Here is a 13,056-nt window from a genome sequence, read left to right as displayed (position 1 = left end):
TAAAAGTTGTTTTTTTTACAATATGTAAAAATATATTTTTTTTTCTTAAAAAAGTTTTATGTAAAAATATGGTTTTTGTAATTTTTATATTATCTATGTTTTTATGATTTAAGTAATATTAATCAATTTTAGGAAATATGAACCAATTGTGCCTTTAGCGTAGTGGCTAAATGTTTTGGCTGATGAAGAAGATGGGGAGGAAGTCCCAAGTTTGAATCCTAAAGATTAATTGGAATTTTCCAGAAGCCTCAAGAATGAGGTAGGGGACAGTTTTGGTTATCCATGGATAGGAATAAGACAGGCTTTGAATAAGGTAAGGATTATCCTAGAGAATTTGAATTGCATAAGGATTTAAGGTTTTGAATCAGGTAAGGATTACCCTAAAGAATTTGAATTGCTTAAGGATTTATCTGATACCTATAAATAAACTGCTATGGATCAAACCCTAGTTGTTGATTCGCTCTCATAAACCGTCCATCATTCCACTCTCTTTCTCCTATAATTGAAATTCATAACATCTCTCCTAGGGTTAGTGATTTTCGAACCAACCTTCCAAAGGGATCTTCCTTATTTGCTTATTGGAGTTTTGATTCTGACTACATTAGAGGGATTCTTTGTTGGGTCCTTCATCGATTGCAAGACCTCACAGTTACAATGCCTCAATCAAAGCAACAAGAGGTTAGTGTTTTATCCTTCTTTAGTTCTATTTTTAAAGTATGATGATATAACATGTAAAACGTAGATCCTAGGGTGTATCTACACTTAGGGACGTTTTTTATTTCGTTGTGCTAATACTTTGTGTATAGATGCATCGAAATCCCAACACATCCCTCCATCAGTAAACCAAAAACCCGTTTATAGAGCCCTTTCAATTTCAGGATGTGATGGCAATTTCTAGGTTTGTGTGCGTTTTGATGATTTTCATAGTTTACTAGTGGGTGCGGCAAATGGTGGTGGTGGTTGTAGCAACATGGCAGATTGTGGTGGTGGTGACTTGTTGTAGGCAATGGAGATCTGATATTGAAGGTAAAAAATAGGTGAAGGGAAAATTTGAACAAATCTTCCTAAATATTAGTCATTAATGCACAAAAAATCTTCACAGAGACAATACCGTCAAAACTTGACGAACTTAAAAACTTTTATGTCAAAAACTCATAATAATGATAATAGTAATAGTAAACGGAAGAAAAAAAAAAGACCACAAAAGAGAGAGAAAAAATAAGTCATATATTAAGTACAATTGGCTTATGAATATTGAAGTTTATACTTTTTAAATTTTTTAATAAATATTTTCAATATTGACACATTTAGTCCTTTGTTTTTTTGTAATTTATAGAAAAGGTCATTCTGAGGTTTTTTATAGAAACAGTCATTATGTTTAAGATTTTCGTATGTTGGCAGGTTTGGCCATATGTAGAAAATAAATTACAAAAATTATCCACGTAGTTTACAGAAAATGTTCTTGTGTATGTTTTTATAGAAACATTCAATATGTTTTAAAAAATTTCAAAAAAATAGTCTGTACCTAATAGAAAATTTACAGATTATTCCCTTTGCACGTCCCTGCAATATATTGTTATGTTTCATCCCTAGATTTTTTTTGTTGTCGCACTTTGGCCACATGAGTTTTGTATATTTACAGATTTGCTCCCTAAAATTTCGTAGTTATGCAATTTTGGCCCCCGTAAAACGAGGCTAGTAACTTACTAGTTGTGTATTAGGTAAAAATAAGAATAAAAATAACTTGATTTGATTTGGTCATACAATAATTAATGAAGGTGCTCATAGTAGTATTGGGAAATCTTCATTAAAGTCTCATTCTTTTATCATAATTCACGAATAAGTCTCAAACTAAAATTTGTTTACGAAAAAACATGAATTGTCAGTAAAACTGACGATTTGACTCTTTTTCCCATTTTATTAGTTTTATTGTTGACCTGAATGCCTAGTCATTAAATGAGTTGGGGAAATCTCCACTAAAGACCCATTATTTTACCCTAATTTATAAATAAGTCACAAACTAAAATTTATTTACCAAAAAACATGAATTACTTGTAAAAGTGATGATTTGACAATTTTCTCCCTGTAACACACTAGTCATTAAATGAGTTGATGAGATGAATATAAAGCTTTACGATAAACTTGGCATTATATAATTTGTCATATCCATGTAATCAGCTCATTTAATGACTATGTATTTATGTCAGCAATGAAACCGATAAAAACCATGAAATGTGTGCTATGGGTTATGCTAAAAAACCCCAATGGGGGCTTTTAATACCTAGTTTTTCGCAAAAGCAAAATTCTTTTTCTCTTCTTCCTTTTAATCTCTCTCTCTCTCTCTCTCTCTCTATATATATATATATATATATATATATATATATATATATATATATATAGGTAGGTAGAGGTTCATTTGAGACCACCTATATTTTGTGAGACATGGGGACCAAATCTTAGCCTTTGATCAAATTTGATCTTGTGGCTCATAAAAAAAGGGGATTAACATTAATTAATCTAGCTGATTAGTTAATTAGGGGTAGATTAGTCACTAGGTTAAATTTAAGATGATCAGGTTAGCTTAATTTTCATGTCATCCAAAAATCATCTCACCTGTTCCCGTTTTCTACCAATTTATTCGATGAAACAACATTCCTTGTTCTTCAATTCAATTTTATCGATATTCTATCTCCAATCTTATATTCTTTCAACCGATAATCGATTTAATTTGGACATTGATCGAACGATGCTAAATCATAGCTTTTAAATTCACGATTTTTGTGTTCTTCGAGTTCATGTTCTTGATTCTTCTTCATCTGCAATTGATAAGCTGAGTGATTTTGATCAATTTTAGCTTTGTGATCATCGATTTGGGTAGAGGTTCAAGTGTTCAACGATTTCTGCTAATCTTCATCTTCAACAATTGTTTACGATCTTTCAAGCCGTGAATTTTACTCAACATCATGAAATCGTCAATTGATCAAGGTTTGAGTTTTCATCGATTTCACTGTTAGTTGCATATAACGTATTCAATTTTTAACCTAGTTCATGAATTGAATCATCAAGCTATTATCGATTTCTCCAATTTTATATTTGTATGATTTGTGATTTCAGCAATCAAACATCATCTGTTGTTGAGACATCCAATGCAGCAATCAAAGATCATTTGTTGTTGAATTTGTTTGAACTAGAAAACAATTTAATCTATAATATGTTTTTTGACAATGCATCATCTATTTAATTGTTTGTTTTTTAACTTTCATTCAATCATTATGTTTTTCAGCAATATGTCATGTGTTTTCTTTTGATTAACATCATCTATTTGCTTTTTATTAACATCATCTTAGTGATAAGTTCATGATAAGTTCATGAGACTGCATGTTATTCTTATAGAATATTGTACATACATTGATATATCAATAATGATAACAGTTATGGATGATTTGGATATGCATGACATCGAAAACAATCATCTCGATGAAGAAAATCACCAGTTCGGTTCTACTGATTCAGAGATTCTTCATAACGAGAAAAATCAATCGGAAACCCAAGGTAATCATTGCTTTCATTGTTAGTTGCATATAACATATTCAATTTTTAATGTAGTAACAGTTATGTATGATTTAGATATGAATGACATCGGAAATGATCATTACGATGAAGAAAATCATCAATTCAGCTCTGGTGATTCAGAGATTCTGCATAATGATGGAAATCAATCGGAAATCCAAGGTAATTCTATTACTGATATCGGTTATTCTTTATAGAATGGTGTTGGTGATAAGTTCATGTTACTGCATATTATGCTTATAGAATAATGCACATATAACATTGTGGTTTTTTATGATTACAGTCATATGAATGCAAATTATTCTGATTATATGTGAACATGGTGGTATATTCTTTTTTGTAGTTCAAAGTGACAATGTTGCAGCACAATATGGCTCTTGCAAACAATTCATTGGAGCTGATGGTTCTTTATTTTGGATTCCATAGGTTGAAGCTAGTTGGATACCTACTTTGGGTTCAATTTTTAAAGATATCAAAGATACTATTAAGTGGTATAAAGGATATGCATTAAGATCTGGTTTTGATATTAGAAAATCAACAGAGAGGAAAAAGAGTGGAATCACAACTTCGAAATATTTTATATGCAATAGAGGTGGATTGCCAAACACTTCTACCATAGACAGAATTAGTGATGATCATAACAAGCAATTGAGAAATAGTAATTGTAAACGCACAAATTGCAAAGCTTTTGTTGCATTCAAAGCTATACCACATTCTTCAGAAGTTTACCTGTGGCGCTTTCAACAACAACACAACCATAAATTGATCAATCAAGATTGTATGCATCTTTCAAGAGCTAAACGTCAGTTGAATGTTGTTGATCAAGCTTTTATACATAAGCTTTCGAGTGCAAAGGTGGGGGCAACTACAGCATATAGGCTAATGTGCGTTATAAAAGGAGGATGTGAATTTGTTGATGGACTAGAGATAGATTGGAAAATTTTTACAAGGGATATAAATTGTCACATCGGGGGCACTGATGCAAATTTGTTGATTACAAAGCTTCAGAATCGTAAAGAGAATGTTACAAATTTTACATACGAATACAGATGTGACAAGAAGCAGTTAAATGCTCTCTTTTGGGCTGATGACACTTCAAAACAAAACTTTGAGTTATTTGGGGACGTTGTTTCGTTTGACGCAACATATTGTACAAATAGGTATTCATTCTAGAATTATAAACATTTTTAGTTATATATTCTAATGGTATTTTTGTGTTTTTTTAGGTATTGTATGGTATTTGTACCTTTTACTGGCATTGATAATCACAAAAGGTGCGTCACTTTTGGAGCTGGTTTGTTGTGTAGAGAAGATACAAATTCCTATATTTGGTTACTTCGGTCATTCTTGAAGTGTTTTGGAAAAGCACCAATCATGGTCGTGACCGATCAAGATCCAGCAATGAAAAAAGCTATTGAGATAGTATTTCCATACACAAAACATAGATTTTGTATGTGGCATATCACAAGTAAACTTCCATTGAAGGTACTAACATTATTGTTATATTCTTATCAGTATAAATATGACATTATTTTCAATATAAACATCACATTATTGTTCTTTTCTTATCAGAATATTAAATGAAATATTTTTTGTAATTAGGATAATAGATTAAATGAAATGCTTTTTTATACTATATTATATTGTAACAGAATAATATATGAATTGTTTTTGAAGGTAAGCTGGGAAACAATGAATGAATCGGATTTTAAGGTGGACTTCAATAGTATAGTATGGGACTTCAAAATTGTTGTCAATGATTTTGAAATGAGATGGGATGCATTAATGGTAAAATATAAGTTGCAAGACAATAAATGGATGAAAGATATGTTTGATTTGAGAAGCAGTTGGATTCCAGCCTATTTTAAAGATGTACCGATGTCAGGTCTAATGAGAACAACTTCTCGGTCGGAAAGTGAGAATTCAACATTCAATAGGGTATCGCATCATGGTTATACGTTAAACAATTTCATGAAGGCTTTTGAGTCTGTTATGGAAAGGCAAAGGAATAATCAGATCAAATTTGATTTTGATACATCTACTATAATTCCAATCATCAAAACACCTCTTGAAGATATGGAGAAACATGCATCTATGGTATACACCGGGACTATTTTTCTCATGGTACGTGCAGAGGGAGATTCTTCATTCACTTGTTTCTTGTTCACAGAAGAGTGTTACATCAGGCATTGTTTCTGACATATGCATTGTCAAACATAAAAGGACAAATATATCAAAGAAGAAGGTAGTAGTTGAGAAAAAAGAAAAAGTTGACATCAATTCTGAATGTAATTTTAACACAAGTGAAGGTGATTTTGAGGTAATGTTGACATTTTAGAATATACTTAATATTCTAATAATTTTGAAAAAATATTCTAATTTTTCTTTTTTGAATATACTTATTATCCTAATACTTTTCAAACAGGTTGAATTCAACAGGGAAGATCTAACGGTGAAATGTTCATGCATGCTTTTTGAGCGGTTTGGAATTTTTTGTAGACACATCTTCTGTATTCTAAAGATTTATGACATACAAAATATTCCGTCAAGATACATTCTTAAGATATGGAGAAGAGATATTATCCCCACCACAGTTTTGAAAAGGACGTTTAGATATGGTGATTCGTCTGGAAATGTTGAGAAGGTTGCATACAAAGTTTTTTCCATGCTTGATCAATGCTTGTCTTCATTAAGTAATGATGACAAGAAGTTAGAAGAGTTCATGCAGAAGCTTGAAGTTTTTATGACTGATATTGGTGAACAAGGTTCAGACAAATTATCGGTTACAAAAGAAGCTCATATTGATAAACTTTACGGAGCTACTACGAATCCTGAAGTTGTTGATGTTGAAAATCCACCTATGGTGAAGAATAAAGGTTCTGGTACAGGAAAACGTTTAAAAAGTGCTTTGGAGAAGGCTACTATTCAAGGAAACAAGCAATCAAGATCATGCAAAACATGTGGGGTTAAAGGGCATAATTCAAGGAAATGTTTGAAATTGTTGAATAACTCCAAGGTACAAAGTGCATAGTTGTGTCTAGAAATATATTTCGATTTTTTCGTATTTCAAGAAAGTTCAATAATACCATATAGATAAAAGTTCGAATTTTTTAGTTTGGACATTTTTCTATTTGTTTTGGTTTGTGATGATGTATGAGACATTTGGGTTGTGATGATGTGTTATACATTTGAGAACATATTGATTCTTCTAATATTTTGAATCTTTAATTTTTTGAAGTATATACGAATGATTGCAATATAATGCTTTGTTATCAAAATATTATAATACAAGATTATGCATGTAAGAATGTTATATAGGTATATGCAACATCTAATATTATTCTAATAGAATACTGATGTCATTATACATTATTCTATTAGAATATTCTACCATGGTCATTAAGAAGTGATCATAATACCTACTATACATTAAGCATTAATCACCTAATAAACCATATCAAGTTTCTTACATAATACTAGGCATCTTTTTTTTTGTCTAATTTGTTCAAAATAATATAGATATTAGAAAAGGAATTGTTGTTAAGTCACCATAACCACATTTATAAAATTCCAAACTTCTATCAAATTCTATTTACTACCCATTTCCAATTCATCCATTCTTTGGATACCTTCCTCTAACATCTTTTTTCTAGTCGCATGATCAAATTTTCCAAATTTGATTGCCTGTTTGATAACTCTCTCCTTGTGGTTGTTGATTTCATGTGTAGCAATCTTAACAGAATATAAGGCACGTAATTTTACAAATTGAACACCTTGCACATCACTGCCTTTTTCCATTTCCACATTCCATTTTCCTTGCTTTTCTCCACGATATTTTTCCATATGTCTCATTAAAAGTGCTCCATTCTCTGTTGTCAACTGCTTTGTGTTCCAGTCAATTTTCATCATCTTCACTGTTGTTGATCACAAACCTTCGATTTTATTGACGATAAATGTAGTTTTCTCCAGATATCGTATAAAGTACAATTTCTGCAATGTATATTAACAAAAGTACATTATTCAATCTATTATATTGTAACTTTAATACATTTAATAAAAGTAAATGAAAACTTACTAATGATGTAGTTGTCATTCCATAAGTTTTTCTAACGATTTTGTTTGTATGTTGTCTATAATATGAACTTATGGATATGTTAGGTTGAAAACAACAGCATACATCTGATCACCATTATGTATTGGGAAAACCACCTGCAATTCCAACAAATTCATCAAAAAGTTAACATAATTCCTATCCTTTAATAATGTAATATTTTAATTAGTAAAATATTCTTACGAGTTTAAGATCATTGAAATCTACATTTGCCTTGAAATTACATAGAAACTTATCAACACGAGTCTCAAAAGTGAAAAAAAACTCATCAAAAGATTTAGTTTCATCTAACAACTCAGAACTCTGTAAACATAGAAAAGTAGAAAAATTAGAATATCTTGTTACAATTTACAACTAAAATATAGAAGTTACAATTGTAAAAGAATTTACCATAATTTTGGTATTGAAGAATAGGCAGTATGGTTTACTTTTTGATTTTTGTTCCTCGTAATTTAGAACAGCAGCCCAAGAATCAATCACACGATGATGTATATCATGTTCAGGCCGCATGCTCTCAAAATCTTGTCTATGCATAATCTCTCCCGTATTTGTTTCAAAAAGTACCTCCCTTAATTTTAAACATGAACAAAAAATATGTCTTCAACATTAGAATAAATATACACATGTATTATACCAAGAGTTAGTGACTTACATTCTATTTTTCTCCTGTGCACATCTTATTAGAACCTGAATCAAAAGAACATTCTGCAAATTGATTCTATCAAATAAATTCACAGCTTTATCCATATATGGTGATTTGTAAGAACTTATATCATCCTCCCCTGTGTCACCATTTTGAGATTCAACACTTTCATGTGATCCCTTTTTTTTGTTTTCATTGTTTTGATTATCAACACTTGAAAAAATAGGATCTGAAAATAACTTAATGAACTTCTCTTTCAATTCATTTGTTATATTGACATCTGGGAACTTTGATATACAATCAGAAACAATTCCATACATGTCCTCATTTCTTGATGAAACTTTATTGAACATCTTATCAAAGTTATCTTTATATTCCTGAAAAATAATAAAATAATAGAATTATGAGCATGGAATATTTTATCATCTCAGAATATCTAGAATATTTACTATGAACCATAAGCATGTAATATAAGAATATCCAGATTTTTATAAAATCATACTTTAACCAAATATAAAAAGACATTAGAATATTTTTCTTATATTAAGTTAGGATATAATTAAAATATATTCTAAAACATAATTTAATAATATATTCTACTTAGAATATACCTCAATATGTGTGTCCTGATTCTCATTCACCTGATCTTTATTCTTCTCACGTTCTAAATTTGAACTTTGTTCAATTAGATTCCCAACCCCAAATCCACCAGCTTCAATCTCGAAAGATTGTCTTTCCTTCAACTTATCTGTTGTCCACATCGTAACTAATGGTGTTTTACATTCTATTTTTTGGAGCTTGCATTCAATTTCATCACAGTAAATTAGCTGCATTATTTCAACATCATATTAGATATCCATTTTTAAGAAAAAAAATAAGTATATGAAAAAACATACCAATAGCAACAACATCGGGCCTATATAATAACAGTTGGGGTTGTCTGGACGCCATCTCCTTTTTGAATTTTTCACACAGTACAACAAATATGCACACCAATCGATTTTAGAAATGTCATCTACTTCAACAAGTGCTCTAACTAGAACTAAGTTGTTTGTCCCCATAGGAATGGATTCTGCAAACGTATTAACAAATAAAGCTATGAAACCCAGCTTGAAATTCATATCCACTTGTTCGGATTTTTGAATAATCTTCTTGTAGTTTGTTGCATTTGCCTTTCCGTCTTCAAGTTCCTTCATCCATCCATCAAACACTTGATGATCTTCACTAACCTTGTCCAAGTCAAATAAGCTTTTTCCAGTTTTGGGTAAACCAAACACTTTATGAATTTTTTCCTTTGTGATCTTTATTCTTTTTCCTTTAATAAGAATATTGTTTGTGCCTTCATCATAATGCTTAAGCACAAAATGGAAAACTTTTAAGGGAATACTCTTAATGTTGATCTTCAAAAATGCTTTAAATCCCATCCGTTTCACCCAATCTTTTTGTTCTGATGTCAAAGAACTTACAGCATCTGTCATCAATCTAGGTGTCAATCTAGTGTTTATTGAAGGCAACTCCTTCAATATATCTTTCACAATCTTTTGCTCTTTCACGGTTTTTTGTTTCTTTATTGCTGCACGATTGTCCCCACTATTCCTCTTCCTTTTGGCTTCTTTAATCTTTGTCATTCCTTCAACATATTTTCATTACATCAGTCATAGATGTTAGTAACCCCACAAAAATCCAAAAATCATATATCATTTAATTACAAAGTAATATTCCAAACAGAATATTATACATATACACTTATTATATCAGAATATTCTATGAAATTTAATCCAAAAATACCATATCATCTAAGTAAAATGTAGATATTTATTCAAATTATATTATTTATAAAAAATTAAACTCAAATGTTGCAAAATCCTATATCAGCTAAGTAAAACAACAAAAAATCAAGTATAACATGATTTATGATATAATAATATATAGAATGTGTAATATGAACCATAAATATTTCATATCATAGAAACATACTTTCACATCAATAAACAATAGAAAAATACTTTCACATCAAAATACCAAGAATTTCAGTTATGATCCATAAGCAATTCATGTCAAACATAATATTGTTCCATAATATTGGAATTGTAAAGTATAAAATCAGAATGATGTAAAATGTTTCTGCTAACTCTAATTGTAAATGCATAATCAATAATAACAAATATGAATTTTACCTATATTTGACATTCTTGCTATTAGAATAACATTAATACACAAGATATTATAGTACAAATACAATAATTGATGATATACCTTTTTTTTCTTTGGCTTTAGTTGTTGTATTGGCTGATTCATCAATAAGCTTCAATGATTTTCTTCTTTCAATTAATCGTTGGCTATTGAAGTTTTTTCATGAGTTTTATCCATATACAACCTTCTTGCTATTTATTTTCATTTTCATAATCAAATTAGGAAATAATAATTGATTTATCATATCCAAATATCTAGAGTGACATTTAAAAATATTCTATTAGAATAAGATTAATAGAACATAGAAAAACATTAATAGAATATAGAATATTTTATTGTAATACATAGAATAACATAAACAAATGAGATAAATGTTTTATTAGAAAACATTGAATACACAATATATCATTTATTCTTTTATATCTATTATAATATATAGAATAGTTTATTAAAGTATATAGAATAACAGAAACAAATTAGATTAATAATTAAAAATATTCTATTAGAATAAAATTAATAGAATATAGAAAAACAATAATAGAATATATAATATTTTATTATAATACATAGAATAACAGGAATAAATTAGATAAATATTTTTATTAGAATAGAATAATTGATGATGTACCTTTTTTTTTGTTTTTCTTTTGATGTTGTAGTTGTTAATTGATTGATCGACTTCGATGATTTTCTTTTTTGAACCAACTGTTTGCCTGTTGAAGTTTCAACTTCACTATTTCTACCCAGTGTCATCATTTTTATTTTTGATTTTGTCATTCTTGTTATAATATTATCTGCATGAAAATAATTAATGTTAAATACAATTTAACTGTAATCTATAATAGAAAAACACTTACATTTATTTCAAAATTATATTCTAACTCATCATAATACATACACACAAAGAAAACAGCATATAAAGATACACATAATAAATTTAAAGCAAATTGACCAATATGCCCCTGCACTGTTTCTTTATGAGATTAAAATTACTCGAATTTTCTATAAACACAGTTACATACATACACATTAAAAACATAAGCAAATTGATGAATATGTCCCTGTACATAGTATTTTTTCCATCCACTCACCCTAGTGATGCTTGACTTAACCATGCATAAAGCTTATACAATGATTAAAGTTTTGTGTAAAAGAACAGTTAGAAGTTGAATCACATAGTAAGATGTCAAAAGTGGAATGATAACTCTATATTTTATCAGAAAATGCAGAAAACACATATAATAACTTGATTGTTAATTAAACAATTTTGTTTTTGTTTATATGATGAGTTCTATACTAATTCAGATCAAGTTCTGACTTATTAGAGGACATAATATGCAATTGTTTAATGGAAAAACTTTATTATTCTTATTCAGACCAAGACCACCAGGACCAATTCCATGAGAAAGTTTCTTTTCAAAACTGAATAAATAAATGTGTTTGGTTGGAATCAAAACTGAATGCCCCTGCAAATAGATGAAAGGCTAAAGCTTTATTTATCATTAATCCAAAGAATCCCGCATAAGAATGTATTAAATGTAATATAAGTAGGGGCATATTTTTGTTATAAATACATACTCAAACAACACAAAAACGCTCATATTCTCAGCTGTGAAGCCTTTGTCTCATTGTTTGTGCTGAGTATTTCACTAAGAAACAAGAGCCCGATGCCCTAATTATTAGTATGTAGATATGGAGAGTGGAGGAACAATAGAAGGTCAATTCTCAAAGCTATATCGCCGTTTTCAAACGGAATCAAGGATATAAATGATAATTAACAGAACTATTGAAGTACGGAATTTCTTGAGAAGTTCTGGTAATAATGGCATTTAGGTGATCTGATGGTGTAGATTCTGAAGCACGTGTTGATGTAGCCATTTTCGTTGATAAGAAATACTCGATAAGAATGAAATTAAGTAAGTTTAGGGTTTTATCGATGTTATCAAGTGAAAATCGGATTCACAACATCGAAAATTGAAATTGATACAGGGAGAAATCGAAGATGACGAGTTCAAGAGCACAAGAAGTTAGGGTTTTGATGGAGTGTTTAAAACCGAAAATAATAAGAAGTTTTGGAAGAGGGTTTTGAGAATACAGATGAAGAAATTGAGTTTTTTTATTTTAATGTTCTTCCATCATGCATAAGTATAAAATCTCAAAGTTATTACGTTTGTCCCTTTTTCGTCCCTGGAAAATAAGTCCTAGTATTTTTAGTCCCTTTTAATTTAAAAACTTACAGTTTGGTTCAAATATTATTTTAATTGTAAAATAAAATTACTTAATTACAAATATTCTAAAATAAATATTTTCATTTATTCTAAAATTTTACTTCTACTAATAGAGACAATGTATTTTTTTTCTAAAGTATACTAAAATTTTATTATCGTAATTTTTTATTATTGTAACATGATACTAAATCTAATTTCATTTATTCTTTTTATTAAAATATTGTAAAACAAAATTACATATTATATTAAAACGTTTTATTATTAAGTATTTTAATGAAACCAGAATAATCAGAATAATTCACATAAAACAA

At 29.2% G+C, this 13,056-nt stretch overlaps 2 protein-coding genes across 2 annotated transcripts; both read left to right on the top strand.

Moving 5' to 3' along the window:
• Window positions 1-947: 947 nt before the first annotated feature.
• Window positions 948-4,743, top strand: LOC111919371 (protein FAR1-RELATED SEQUENCE 5-like). Its single transcript, XM_052765406.1, has 5 exons — window positions 948-1,026; window positions 3,433-3,552; window positions 3,607-3,732; window positions 3,914-3,973; window positions 4,070-4,743. Exons 1-5 carry the CDS (start codon window positions 948-950, stop codon window positions 4,741-4,743), a joined length of 1,059 nt encoding a protein of 352 aa, XP_052621366.1.
• Window positions 4,744-5,355: 612 nt separating this feature from the next.
• LOC111881404 (protein FAR1-RELATED SEQUENCE 5) lies at window positions 5,356-6,601 on the top strand. The gene is made up of 3 exons (XM_052765405.1): window positions 5,356-5,694; window positions 5,741-5,890; window positions 5,996-6,601. Exons 1-3 carry the CDS (start codon window positions 5,356-5,358, stop codon window positions 6,599-6,601), a joined length of 1,095 nt encoding a protein of 364 aa, XP_052621365.1.
• The last annotated feature ends 6,455 nt before the right edge of the window (window positions 6,602-13,056 follow it).

Source organism: Lactuca sativa, chromosome 1, assembly GCF_002870075.4.
Source record: "Lactuca sativa cultivar Salinas chromosome 1, Lsat_Salinas_v11, whole genome shotgun sequence".
Lineage (NCBI taxonomy): Eukaryota > Viridiplantae > Streptophyta > Magnoliopsida > Asterales > Asteraceae > Lactuca > Lactuca sativa.
Note: the sequence above shows the minus strand (reverse complement) of the source record. Positions and strands in the feature narration are given on the sequence as shown.